We start from the raw sequence: 12,644 nt of genomic DNA on the forward strand, positions 1-12,644 counted from the left end.
TATGCCTTTGCTGACACTTCCTGGCCACTGCACAATATATATACAGAGTATTCCCAATACATTTGTCTATGTTGATTTTATTCCTAATTGCTGTCTTGACTACCTTTTGCACTCCACCGGAGCCTAACTGGGCACTTCTGTACGTCCCGCATATCGACAGAAAGCGTCATTGCCCACTGATGGTGAACCTCTCCAGCCGGCAGCCTCAGGATATGAGATGCTGATCATATTTCTATAATCAATTTAGCAGAGCAGGAGGTATAAATCCTGTCCATTCATAGCCAAGCAACCCCCCTCCCACCTCCCCATCAAACCCCACCACCCCACTCCCTTCGGCCCCTTGCTTATAGTCTGATGAATAATTCAGCAGCCGATGTGGCGAAAGGTGGAGTAAACAAGTCTATTGCCTAATATCCCCAGAGGATGCCAAAGAGAGACGAGACCGGGCCAAAGAGCTAGCATAGATAGCGAGGACTGGAGCAATGGGGAAGGACACTATCTATGGAGAACGGACATCAAGAGTCGACCTGCAGTCATTTGCACTTAGATTGACTCGCAGGGTTTTGCTCAAATGGCACAGCTGGCTTTCTAGTGGCTCTCTTTCTACCCGCAACACATTTGGCAACCATTAATAATAGAATCATGAAAGGACAAACATGAGCTATGTGAAGAGAACGAAGCAGGAAGATAGGAAAAGGGACTTCAGAGTCCACCTGCTTCCAAACAACAAAAATGTGGACGAAAACGTGGCGCGCTTCAGACCTTTTGTGGAAATAATAAATGCGGCTTTGCCAATTGTTCCATTCCGTGTGACTCGGTCACCTATTTTTTGTTGAGTGGGGTTGCAATACATTCATAAAATAGACCCTCTCAGCATAGAATCCCGAATTCACAGGACACGTGGTGTGCTTACATAAAGAGCAAATGTAATCTGGTACCGTAGTTATAGGTGGTGATTATGCAAGCAGAACACTGCTGATTGATGACTCGCCCTAAATTCAATTATCACTCTCAACACTTATCTTCAAATGAGATTTTAAAGAAATATCATGTTAATTAAAAAGACAAACTGCGTCACTTCACCCATTTTTTTTAACGCCTGCATGCATCACTTAAGTATGACCAGAATAACCAGAAATGCGTTGCTAGGGAAGACTATGATGGAAACCAGTGGGTAACCTCAAATACTTTCTCATGTGGTATATATTGCAGTCATATGATAAAAAAAGCTTAGAAATCTTCACATTTAAGGAAAATATTTTGATCACAGCTCCGAAATTGAACAGTCCTCAATGCTGAATGTTTTAAAATTGTGTTATCTTTGTTCTTATATACTATATTTGTTGGGTTTGTTTTAAATCTCTGGCCATTGAAAATAACCATGTGTGTTTGTATAATATATATTATGATGTATGTAGATTAAAAACCATTTCTGTGATTGTATTAATGAAAAAAATCCAGATTTTTAAAAATGTATTAACTCAATTATTCAACAGATACTAGTTAAATTTTTAGTTGCATGATCAATTCTGCCTCATTTGCAACAAAACAATAAAACAAGAGTATCATTTGGAGGTCTATTGTCTTTCCCAATACAATAGAATCAATGACAACCTGCAAAATATTGCCAAAAAGACCAAAAAATAGGCTAAAATATTGGAAATAATAGTCCACAAATGTATGAGGCATCCAGTAACAAAAACAAATTGAACAATAAACTGAATTCCAATGCAAATTAATCATCAATAATGGAATGAGATCTGTTGTTTCATCGATCTGCTCGGCTATAGTGGTCTTTAACTCTCATGATCCTAATGATGTAAATTGTACTTGGATTAGTACTTTCAAGTAAGCGTGGGTGTTTTAGTGTACAAGAAGTATACTCACTGGCATTGTCTGACTTCCATGTAGGGCGCCAATTGCCGACTGAGCCTCAGTGTGTGTAGAGAACTTGACAAAAGCGCAACCTGGAGAAAAAACAAAGATGCAAACAGCATAAATATGCAATCAGTCAAGTCCGGTGAATGTCATCCGTATGTAAATAAAGGATGTGGTTGTGTATCTGACATCATATAAAAAGCTAAAAACTCCAAAATAATACAGACACAAAATGGAAAGCTATGTGCCTTCTTTCACAGTGGGTGGGCATGACAAGCAGGCTGAAGCTGCAGGCAAAAGATTGCACAGATGAAGCAGAAAAGTGTGCTATTTAGTAGTGCATGCCTGTCTGTGCATTTTAAACACTGGCATACAACAACACCAAGGTCGATATTTGTGTGGATGGTACGCAAACCGACATTTCTCAACTTGCTTGTCCTTCAGGAATATTATGGTACAACACATAGGGAGCTTTTTTGCCGCCTTTCGACATGTTGCTCATCAATTATTTAGTTGCTAAAGTGAAAAATGGATGATAAAGATATGGAAAATGTATAGCATTTGTTTATGACTGGGAAATAATGCCTTCATATAGTTATGAATATACATTCTTTGTTCCCGGGAGATTGAGGGGAACAACAAAACAGATCTGCTGATCCCAAGTTGAGAATGGAGAGAAAAGTGTGCTTACTTTTTCCCCATAATAATTATTTTATAAGCTTTGTATCCCTAATTGTTACATGGATTGTCTTGTAATAGAAACATTTCAATTGATAGTGATAGTGCAGAAGTGACTTGAGATACAAGTTGAATACATTGTGTTTCCATAACAGTATCTTAAATCATCTTTTCCAATTGAAATGTATAAAAATGTAATTTATCCATTCTAGTCGTCCCCTTAAAAGCTTAGAATATTTCCAAAATGATTTAATAGGATGAAATGCATTCTCTTAAAGGGTAATATAATATAATAATAATATAATATTTTAACAGACTATGCAACATTATTAATTCATTAGGGCTTCTTCTGATGTGTGTGTCTGATCCACAGGGGGCAGTGTAATACAATCACATAAACAAACAAAGACATTTCAAAATGATAGGGACCTAGTAAGTAACACAGTTATGTTTATCATTTTCTTCAATATAAATGAGATATTTTTTTAACTGTACATCGACATGTGTCAATTCAACACCCTTGTTACAAAATGGATTGTTCCAGATGAACTTTGTTGACCTTTCAGTGGCAAATATACTTTTTAAAGGCAACATAACGTTATTGTTTTCACCTCAAGGTAAAACTGTCTTAATTTTACAACATGGAATAAAGTTCTCGACAATTTTCAGCCTAGTTTAGAATAAAGGCAGTTTTATAGACTAGAGCCCAGCAGCAAACTCCATTTGCATAATGTAATCAAAGGTAATAATTGGAAAACATTATTTAAATAAGTCATTTGATAAGAAATAGAAAGGGAAAAAAGTGATTTCCAACTGTTTTCATTGAGCACCTACAGTGTTGTAGTGTTCTTGGATGTGGAACACACTGCAAAGTTACACAAAGAAAAATAAAGCTTCCCTGGCTTGGCCTTGTGCACCCTCACAGCAGGGACATATGAATTGTTTTGACATCCATCTTTCCTCCTCCTCCTGCAAACTACTGCAGAGTCACAATGCTCTGGCTTCCAGCCCTTTTAGATATAATTCCACAACAATTTCCATAAGCGCTAGCTGGGGAATAGGTTCCACAGACATGAAAAACAACTGGTCCCTTTGCACTTTGCTATATGTCAGAGGAAATTGATGTCTCCAAAAGTTTGGGGCTGCCTCATGCATGCCTTAAGGTAAAAAATAAAAAAAACTTGCAATAGCACTGTGGTAAATGTCTTCTATGATACTACATTGTATGAATTTTTGAAGGTAACTCATGTCACGTACATTTTTTTTCAAGGTCTTTCGATACAACCTCTGAAGGTTCCCGCTAATTGTTTTATGTTTCGTTTACAATGCTAGTTAGACATCAGTAGATGTAGATGGTTTTGATTTAGGAACAGCAGGGAGCCACTCTTGCTCTAATTGTTCATTGAGGTGAACATCACACTGGGGATGAACAATCAAGGTCCACTAGATGATGACTAAAATAATTAAGTTTGATACATATGATCAGATAATAATGTCTTTGTCTTTGGAATTAGTGAGGCTGCTTGGTGTACAGTGCTCAAGGTTATTCTCACATGCCACGGAAAACAATTGTTTATTATTGCCTATATTTACAGTAGAATAATTGTGAGAGCAGTTTTTGTGGTAGTCCGAGACCAGCCCTCTTTTTTTTCTTAAAAAAACTTCTTTACTGTCAGGGGTGTCAAACTCCCTTTGGTCTACGGGCCAAATACAGCTTAATTTGAGGTCAAGCGGGCCGGACCAGTAAACTCATTGCAAAATAACATAGAACTAACAATAAGCCCACTTTTTTCCTTTGTATTAGTCACTAATACTAATAATTAGTGTAAAGAATGAGTAAATTATCAAAATGTTTATTAAAAGAATTTTTCTTTTACATTATGAACAATATATTATGAACAAGATAAGAACATAAATAAATGTCAATTCATGTTGTCTGCACGTACTAAAACACTGCGCCCCTAGCTACAAGAACTACAAATTTTAAAGAAAATTCATATTTTTTTATACAATGCAGCTTTCTTCCCCGGGCCGTACCAAACCACCAGACGGGCCGGATCCAGCCCGCAGGCCGTATGTTTGACACCCATGTCTTAGCAGAGCTCATTCTTGCTGTGTCCCAGTGTTTATTATAGTAGATTGAGTTTTAATCGTCAGCATCTTAGCTTGTGGCCTGTAAAAGATTCACTTCCTAACAGTAGCACTTAAATAATACTACCTAATGCTAAATTGTGAAAGTAATGTCATGTATTTTTGACTGCTTCTGATTTTTTTTTTCTGAAAATATAAATGCTTCATATTTAGCATAAAATGAGGACAGTGCAGGATTAAAATCTTGGTTTTGCAATGCAGAAGTTGTTTATTTTTTTTCTCATATGAGATAGCTCTATATGGTGAGAGAGACTCTGTGATAGCAAAGTCAGCATTTTAAAATGACGTGCACCGTTACTGTATGTGATTAAAATAACTGATAAATTGTTCTGTGCTATCAGCTGTGCTGCCATGGGAATTTAAAAGTTGTATCTATGTACTTTTATTTTAAGCAAGAAATACATTGGTGGAGGAGTGGTTAGCGCATGGGCCTCTCTATCCTTTTTTAAATGACATTTTAATAATTCTTAATACATTCCTTTTTACTCTACTTTGTACTTTATACTTTTTACTTTAATGATGAGTGATGACTATGTTAATACTTTAGTCCTTTTTTTCTGTTTATGTTTCATATGTACTGTTAACAGATGCACTTTTTTATTTGTATCATATCTTGTGCTGACCCAGCCCATCTGTCAAATTTTTAAAGTCAATGTGGCCCCCCGGGCCCATAAATTTGCCCACCCCTGGGATATACAGTATGGAAAATTAATGGGAAAAAATACATTGGTCTATAAATGCATGAAATCTAGCTATATAAAAGTTTCCACCCAAAAATGAGAATTTCCACAACTGTCTAGCACGTCTTACACCGGAGCAAAACCAAAAAAAAAACCCCTTATTTGACTAACAGTATATCCGACATGTAAGTCACGTGCATTTTCAGCACAACCCACTGAGTCATTCTTCCGTCAGCGACCTAAATAGAGCTGACAAGTGTGTCACGGTGCCTACCTTTGCTGTTACCGTCAGGACCTCTTAGGACCGTACACTCCTCGATGACTCCGTAAGGTTCGAATAGGCGGTAGACATCCTCCTCAGTCTGTTGTTTATTCAGCATCCCCACGAACAACTTCCTGTCCTCTGAAAACAAAGAAATTCAAGTTCACAGTTACAACTTTGACCTCAATTATTATGTTGACGGGCAAAGTCTTGAAGCAAACAGTCTGAATCCCTGGGTATGATCTTTTTTTTTTTCCTCCTGACTGATTATTTTAATCTGATAGCATTAGTGAGTTCCCTGTTTAAGGGCAGGTGGGGGCAAGAAAGTGGTCAGGACCAATAATGAGGGCGTACAACACACAAACTATATACCGTATTTTCACGACTATAAGGTGCACATTATTATAAGGCGCACCCTCATTGAATGACATTTTTTCCCATATGTAAGGCGCACTATATTATAAGGCGCACTGCATTAAAAGGCGCACTGCATTAAAAGGCGCACTGCATTAAAAGGCGCACTGCATTAAAAGGCGCACTGCATTAAAAGGCGCACTGTATTAAAAGGCGCACTGTATTAAAAGGCGCACTGTATTAAAAGGCGCACTGTATTAAAAGGCGCACTGTATTATAAGGCGCACTGTATTATAAGGCGCACTGTATTATAAGGCGCACTGTATTATAAGGCGCAATGTATTATAAGGCGCACTGTATTATAAGGCGCAATGTATTATAAGGCGCACTGTATTATAAGGCGCACTGTATTATAAGGCGCACTGTCAAATGTTTAAAGTCAATGTGGCCTCCGGGCCGAAAAGTTTGCCCACCCCTGATCTAATCACATTCATAGCTATTTCCAATTTTAGGAACCTCGTTTCAGTCATCTGTGCTGGATTTCAGAATGAAAATACAGATTGTTATTGCCGAATCATTTATTTAACATTTAGTTGTCACAACTAACACTCCAGGTACTATTCCAAAACCAATCTGTGCCTGTACATGGAAAAACATGGCTCCTTGGACCTTCCTGTATCATACACAACACTTAAAGTACTGGCACCCCTACTGGGTCTCTCCACCCACTTCTATTCATCTCCAATTTCTCATTCCTCCACGCTGATTCCACATTTTCTACACGCACTCGTTCTTTTTTTTCTTCTTCCACACACTTGCCGTCCACTCTTTATCTCTCTCTCTTACTCCTCAACTAATTGCTGCTGATCCAGTGCTTTTTTGTGTCGCCAGAGAAATATTTCAGTGCGCAACTCAGCTGAACAATGGCCTCGTCTACGGCTGGCAGGCGAGGCGGCTGAGACATAGCGTGAATACCGCTGACTTTTCAATAGGAGACGACTTCTGTTGAGCACGAGAGGAGTGTGAGGGGGGGATTGGGGGGTGATCTTTACCTTGACCTGACACTTTGTGTTTACTGATGTACTCTAATGCGACAGTGCCGTCGTTCTCTTTAGGCTGGCAGAAGAATCACTCAAAACATGCAGTAGAAATCTTTACTTTTAAAACTGTGTTATCATCATTTCTCTACATTTAAATTGGATTTAAGGATTTAAGATGGCCCAAAAGGAATCCCAGGTTTAAACCATGATTTCAAACCTTATCCCAGACTTAAAAGTACATGCTGAAACTTGACAAGAAACCAGAATTTATAAAACTTCAACCAGATGCTATTCTAAAAATATTAGTAATTGAAACCCCCACTTTTAAACCTCTAATTTGGAAAAAAAAGACTAAATTGAAAGTCCATTTTCAGCCTAGAACCCAAAATCCTAGTTTCAAATCTGAAACCAGTCTTGAAATCTTAATTAAAAGCCCTAATCCAGATTTGAAACAAAACTTTAAAACATTCAGTGATTGAGATAAAGATACGTAGATTTTTTTTGTTTTGTTTATGCAATCTACAGTACAATATTTCAATCTTGGTCATCATAGCAAAAGGATTTATAAGTACTACTTGGTGGAATTTATGAACCACATTTACAAGCACCTCAGTTTTTCAGAAACCAAGCCGGACCTGAATTTCATTGCACCCTCTGCTGGTGTCAGCCTCGAAGCGATCAGTAACTTCCTCCCATACTAGGCCACTAGACGGCAATCATCAATGATCGTAACTTGAAATGAATCAAATTCCATATGATCAACTAATTCCTATCCCCCAATGGGTCATGTCATTTTTTTCCTGACCTGAAATAGCCATATTACCACACTTGACGTCCAGTTATGGTTTGTCAGCACTGGGCCGCACCTTGCAAATAATCAAGCGTGTCAGAGTGTTATCTGGGGAAGGGGCTTCCCTGGTGCAGGCTGCTTATTGCAAGTGGCAGGATCAGAGGCTACGTATCAGCGTGGACGTGATACGACGTGACATCTGTCAGGGTAAATAGGAGAACATTTATCTGAGAAAAAAAAGCTAAAAAAAAGGAAGGAAAAGCCTTGAACTGGAAAATGAAAGGCAGAGATGGTCCTTCCTTCTTGCCGGAGGGGGAATATAAATTTTAAGGGTTGGATGTGGAAGGAGGCCCACACACACACACATTCACATTCACTGTAATGTTGCACCTTTAAGAATATGATGGAAGTCTAATGCACTTTCTATCACTGGATAAGTTTATATTTTTAAACCTGCATTGAAAAGAAGCAGTTTGCGTTTTGCAGTATACATTGTATTGGAATCTCTCAGTTTATACACTAAACAACACATCATTTGAAATCTGATTCTTAATTTCCAACTTCATTTACAACCCAAATTATACATCCACATTTAACATTGGGTTAAAAATTGTAATCCTTACTTTTAAACTCATTTCATACCAAGAACACCAACAAAACTTATTGGGAAAACTACAATAAAGCCTTCAAACCCAAACTGGGAACCAAAACACAGAGTGACTTACTCTCTAGCAATATTTTGAAACCCAAAGTGGAATTCTAAACAAAGTCTTACATTCATTTCTATCCCAAACCTGGAATTGGATGCCAACCCAAACTTAAAACCTTAATTTAAAACCCTTACTAAAAATATCAAACTTGAACCCCAGGCAGTAAACATGCTTTAAAATCAATAATTTGAAACCTCTTTAAAAGTCCAGCCCTGCAATTAAAAGTACACAATACCCAAATATAACTGTACCATTACTATGATATCTATACATTACTGCACTTAAACTGTAGCTTTACACAACGGTGGGTTACTAATAACAAGGTATGCCTGTTGTCAACAACTAAGACATTGAAAAAATATCTGATCCAATGGAAGTCCATGTTGTTCGGCTTTTGTTTCAAACGACACAACATGGCATTTGAACTGCTCTTAGGTGCACAGCATTTTCTCGCTGTAACATGTGAGCGGCTTGTGAAAAGAAACAGCGCTAATAAGCTACCTCATTAAGTCTACGGAACACATGGGCAGCCTTACAGTTGCCGCTGTCATCTCAGCGGGTTAGCATACTGCCTTCAAAAGCTACAATGCTAATTTATTTCCGAAAACCGGTAAACAAACTATTCTCTCTCTACCCTCTGATCATTTGAAGGTGGACTTATGCGGCCTTAGATGAAAAAGAAGGTACAATGAGAAAAAAAAAAGATGTCTGCCACCCGTTGACAACTTAAAAGGCTCATTATTCCAAGCATTAATTTAGCAGGATATCCTCACTTGGTGGTATTGCCGGATATTTTCCCTACCGATGATTTCTAACATGCTTAGCATTTGTTGTCATTTTCAGGGCACACCCAGGCACACACCCATCCTCTTGTTAATGGAAATACAAGCCAAGTCAACCACTATATTTGTGATAAATTGGATTAAATTCCACTTGCTAAGCACTGTGATCACATTGGGTTAATTAATTTCATTCCGTCTGTTTTAAAGCCTGAGCACATGCTGACAGTGTTATTGTGTAGCATTCTGCTTATTCGGGGTAGTGTAATAGGCTTGTGAAAAAGGCAAAGGGTGGCTGGGATGGCGTCAGCAATGGTGGGGTGGCTTGCTCGGGTTATTTTTGCTATTCCATCCGCAAAAGAATGTGATTCCTACACATTACAGTGGCTGGTCTTAAAAAGGCTGGAGCCTTCCTAAGCTTATCTTCCTTGAAATGAGGAGGCAGGAAAACTGTCTAAAGCAAAACAAACAACAAAAAAACGAATTGATGCTATCTTACTCGGTATATTCATCCATTGGTTATTGCTCTCTTTATCAGTCGAGTAAATATCGTTCATAATTTGCACTTATCTCCAATGCTGACAGTCACATTTACACAGCTTCTTTTGCCCCGTTTTCTCTCTTAATGCCTTCAGTGAAAGATGAGTGACAATCTGAGTGGAACAAGCCATCGTCATGGTGACTGAGGCATCCTTCCGACAAGTACGTCGTCGCCGTGCACGAGAAGGTCCTACTGAAATCCTTTCGGTCTATCTTTGGAAACGAATCCTTTTCAACCATTCCAGTTTATCAAGGACTGCAAGTCGCCATCTGTGTGTGTGTGTTGTAATTTACAGTAGAACTGCATTCTCCTCACTCTCGCTTCCTGCTTCTTATTCTTACCGCCTTCTCTTTTCTTCTTCTCGCCACATTGCTATTCACTGAGTCTCATTCTACTGTCCAAAATCCAGTTGCAGTACTATCTCACAGGATACAGTAATAAGTCTCTGTGTAACCCAGCTGGAATACAGATATAGCGTATGCATGCTGCATGGATAGTAGTTGAAGTACAGCAAAGTGAAGCAAGTTTGCATGCTCCAAGAAACACAAATGAATAAGTCCACTCAATTTGCAAAAAGACAGAGCGTGGAGAAAAGTTTTTAATTGCTTGTATGGACATGTTTGGGTCTCTGGAGTGCCTAACCAGCCATCAAGTGTAACGTTCCACAAGCAAGTACATTTGGGTGAGCTGCCTTTATCAGAAAATATGTCTTTCATGGTTCCTTTCCTTTACATTTTGATATTTTTACCACTCTTTCATGTATAACACAGGTCAGAAGGAGGTTGCGGATTGAAGTTTGACAGCAAGGCGGTTTGTCAAAAGATCGCTACTGACTTTGAAATTGAAAGTTCATTTTAAATGGTGTTATTATGTAATAGACGGGTAAGAACACGAAAAGAACCACAGCTTTATCACTACAACCACAAAAAGTAATTACATATAAATTACAGTTGAAAATGTCCACTCTTATTTGTTTTTTGTGTTTTACAGCCCCTCTATCTTTTTATTTAAATTACATTTTAATATTTCTTAATACATTCTTTTTTACTTGACTTTGTACTTTATACTTTTTACTTTAATGATGAGTGATGAGTATGTTAATACTTTAGTCCTTTTTTTCTGTTTATATTTCATATGTACTGTTAACGGATGCACTTTTTTATTTGTATCGTATCTTGCCAAAAAGTTTGCCATTCCAACTGCATTCTACAAATCTGTGCTCCCTTGAACTCGTACCATGTAAAAACTCTGGAGTGTGAAAGTGTTGACGTGCATGTGTTTCTGTGCCTCTTTCTTCTTGACAGGCCCACCCACCCCCTCTATTGCCTGCTCTTTTTCTCTGCTTCCCCCTCATATGAACATATCAGCTGAAAGGAGAAAAAATGAGAGAGAAATTGCTTAAATTATTCTATCTGCAGCATATACATCTCAGCAGATTTACACCCAATATGATAACAAAAGTGAAATATTACTGTCGCCGTATTATACGGCCACACTCATAAATCCTGAAAAGTGCTGTGTATGTGTTGTTGGATACTGTATGTAAACATTTGCAATATGGCAGTCCTATTTATTTTTTCTCCCTTCATAATGCCAACTGAAGGGCATTTTGGCATCAGTTATCATATGGATTTTATTTTAAACGCCATTATTGCCTTTCTTCTCTCCATCCACATCTACACAGAGTGGAAATGCCTCCAACCTTTGGCAGCGATTAACACAGTGCCCGCCTGTTTCTTAATTATTTTCTCATCGCTTGGCTGACACTGATTCATGAGGTTCTGGTAGGCACACCCACCAAACAAACCCTCTAACTCATCTTGAAAATGCATTCTTTCATTCCTGCAAGAGTTCACTGATTTCTCTTGTCCAAAAACGGGTCTCTGCCCTTACTTTCACCTCAACTAAATTTTGACAATTATATTATGATTGTGCTCACCAGACTGAAGTAAATATAGGATAAAGCAAAATTAAATAAAAAAATGGAAGTGCCTTTAAATTCCTTGCATCAACATATCTTGCGAGTTTCCATTGAAAAAGACAACACAGAACATCACCCCCCCAACCAAAATCCTAATTCTGAATTTACTAACTACAGCCTAATCCAAAAATCCATACCCTGACTTTACCGGCAGATCAAAAGACCGGCAGACCAAAAGACCGGCGACCAAAAGACCGGCGACCAAAAGACCGGCGACCAAAAGACCGGCGACCAAAAGACCGGCGACCAAAAGACCGGCGACCAAAAGACCGGCGACCAAAAGACCGGCGACCAAAAGACCGGCGACCAAAAGACCGGCGACCAAAAGACCGGCGACCAAAAGACCGGCGACCAAAAGACCGGCGACCAAAAGACCGGCGACCAAAAGACCGGCGACCAAAAGACCGGCGACCAAAAGACCGGCGACCAAAAGACCGGCGACCAAAAGACCGGCGACCAAAAGACCGGCGACCAAAAGACCGGCGACCAAAAGACCGGCGACCAAAAGACCGGCGACCAAAAGACCGGCGACCAAAAGACCGGCGACCAAAAGACCGGCAGACAAAAAGACCGGCGACCAAACGTCCGGTCACGAAATCCATAACCCCATCAGCCTAGCCATTCCCTGTATCCAATCCTAAATATTAACTATGATCTAAATTGTATAATGCAAAGCATACCAGCATGAAAGACAGTGATAGTTCTATGCAATACAGCAAAAAGACCATTTTGGCCAATTGTAGCAGGAGAGCTAGTGAGGATGTTGCCGACTTTGGGCTATCTCACCCAGGCTTTGTCGC

At 38.9% G+C, this 12,644-nt stretch overlaps 1 protein-coding gene across 1 annotated transcript in view; it reads right to left on the minus strand.

Moving 5' to 3' along the window:
• Positions 1-12,644, minus strand: part of celf5a (cugbp, Elav-like family member 5a) — a 198,668-nt gene that overhangs the window by 36,408 nt on the left and 149,616 nt on the right. Inside the window, 2 exon segments of the mRNA XM_077716454.1 lie at positions 1,888-1,967; positions 5,662-5,790. Coding sequence (XP_077572580.1) covers positions 1,888-1,967; positions 5,662-5,790 — 209 coding nt within the window.

The sequence above is a fragment of the Stigmatopora nigra genome, chromosome 5 (genome assembly GCF_051989575.1).
Source record: "Stigmatopora nigra isolate UIUO_SnigA chromosome 5, RoL_Snig_1.1, whole genome shotgun sequence".
Classification (NCBI taxonomy): Eukaryota; Metazoa; Chordata; class Actinopteri; order Syngnathiformes; family Syngnathidae; genus Stigmatopora; species Stigmatopora nigra.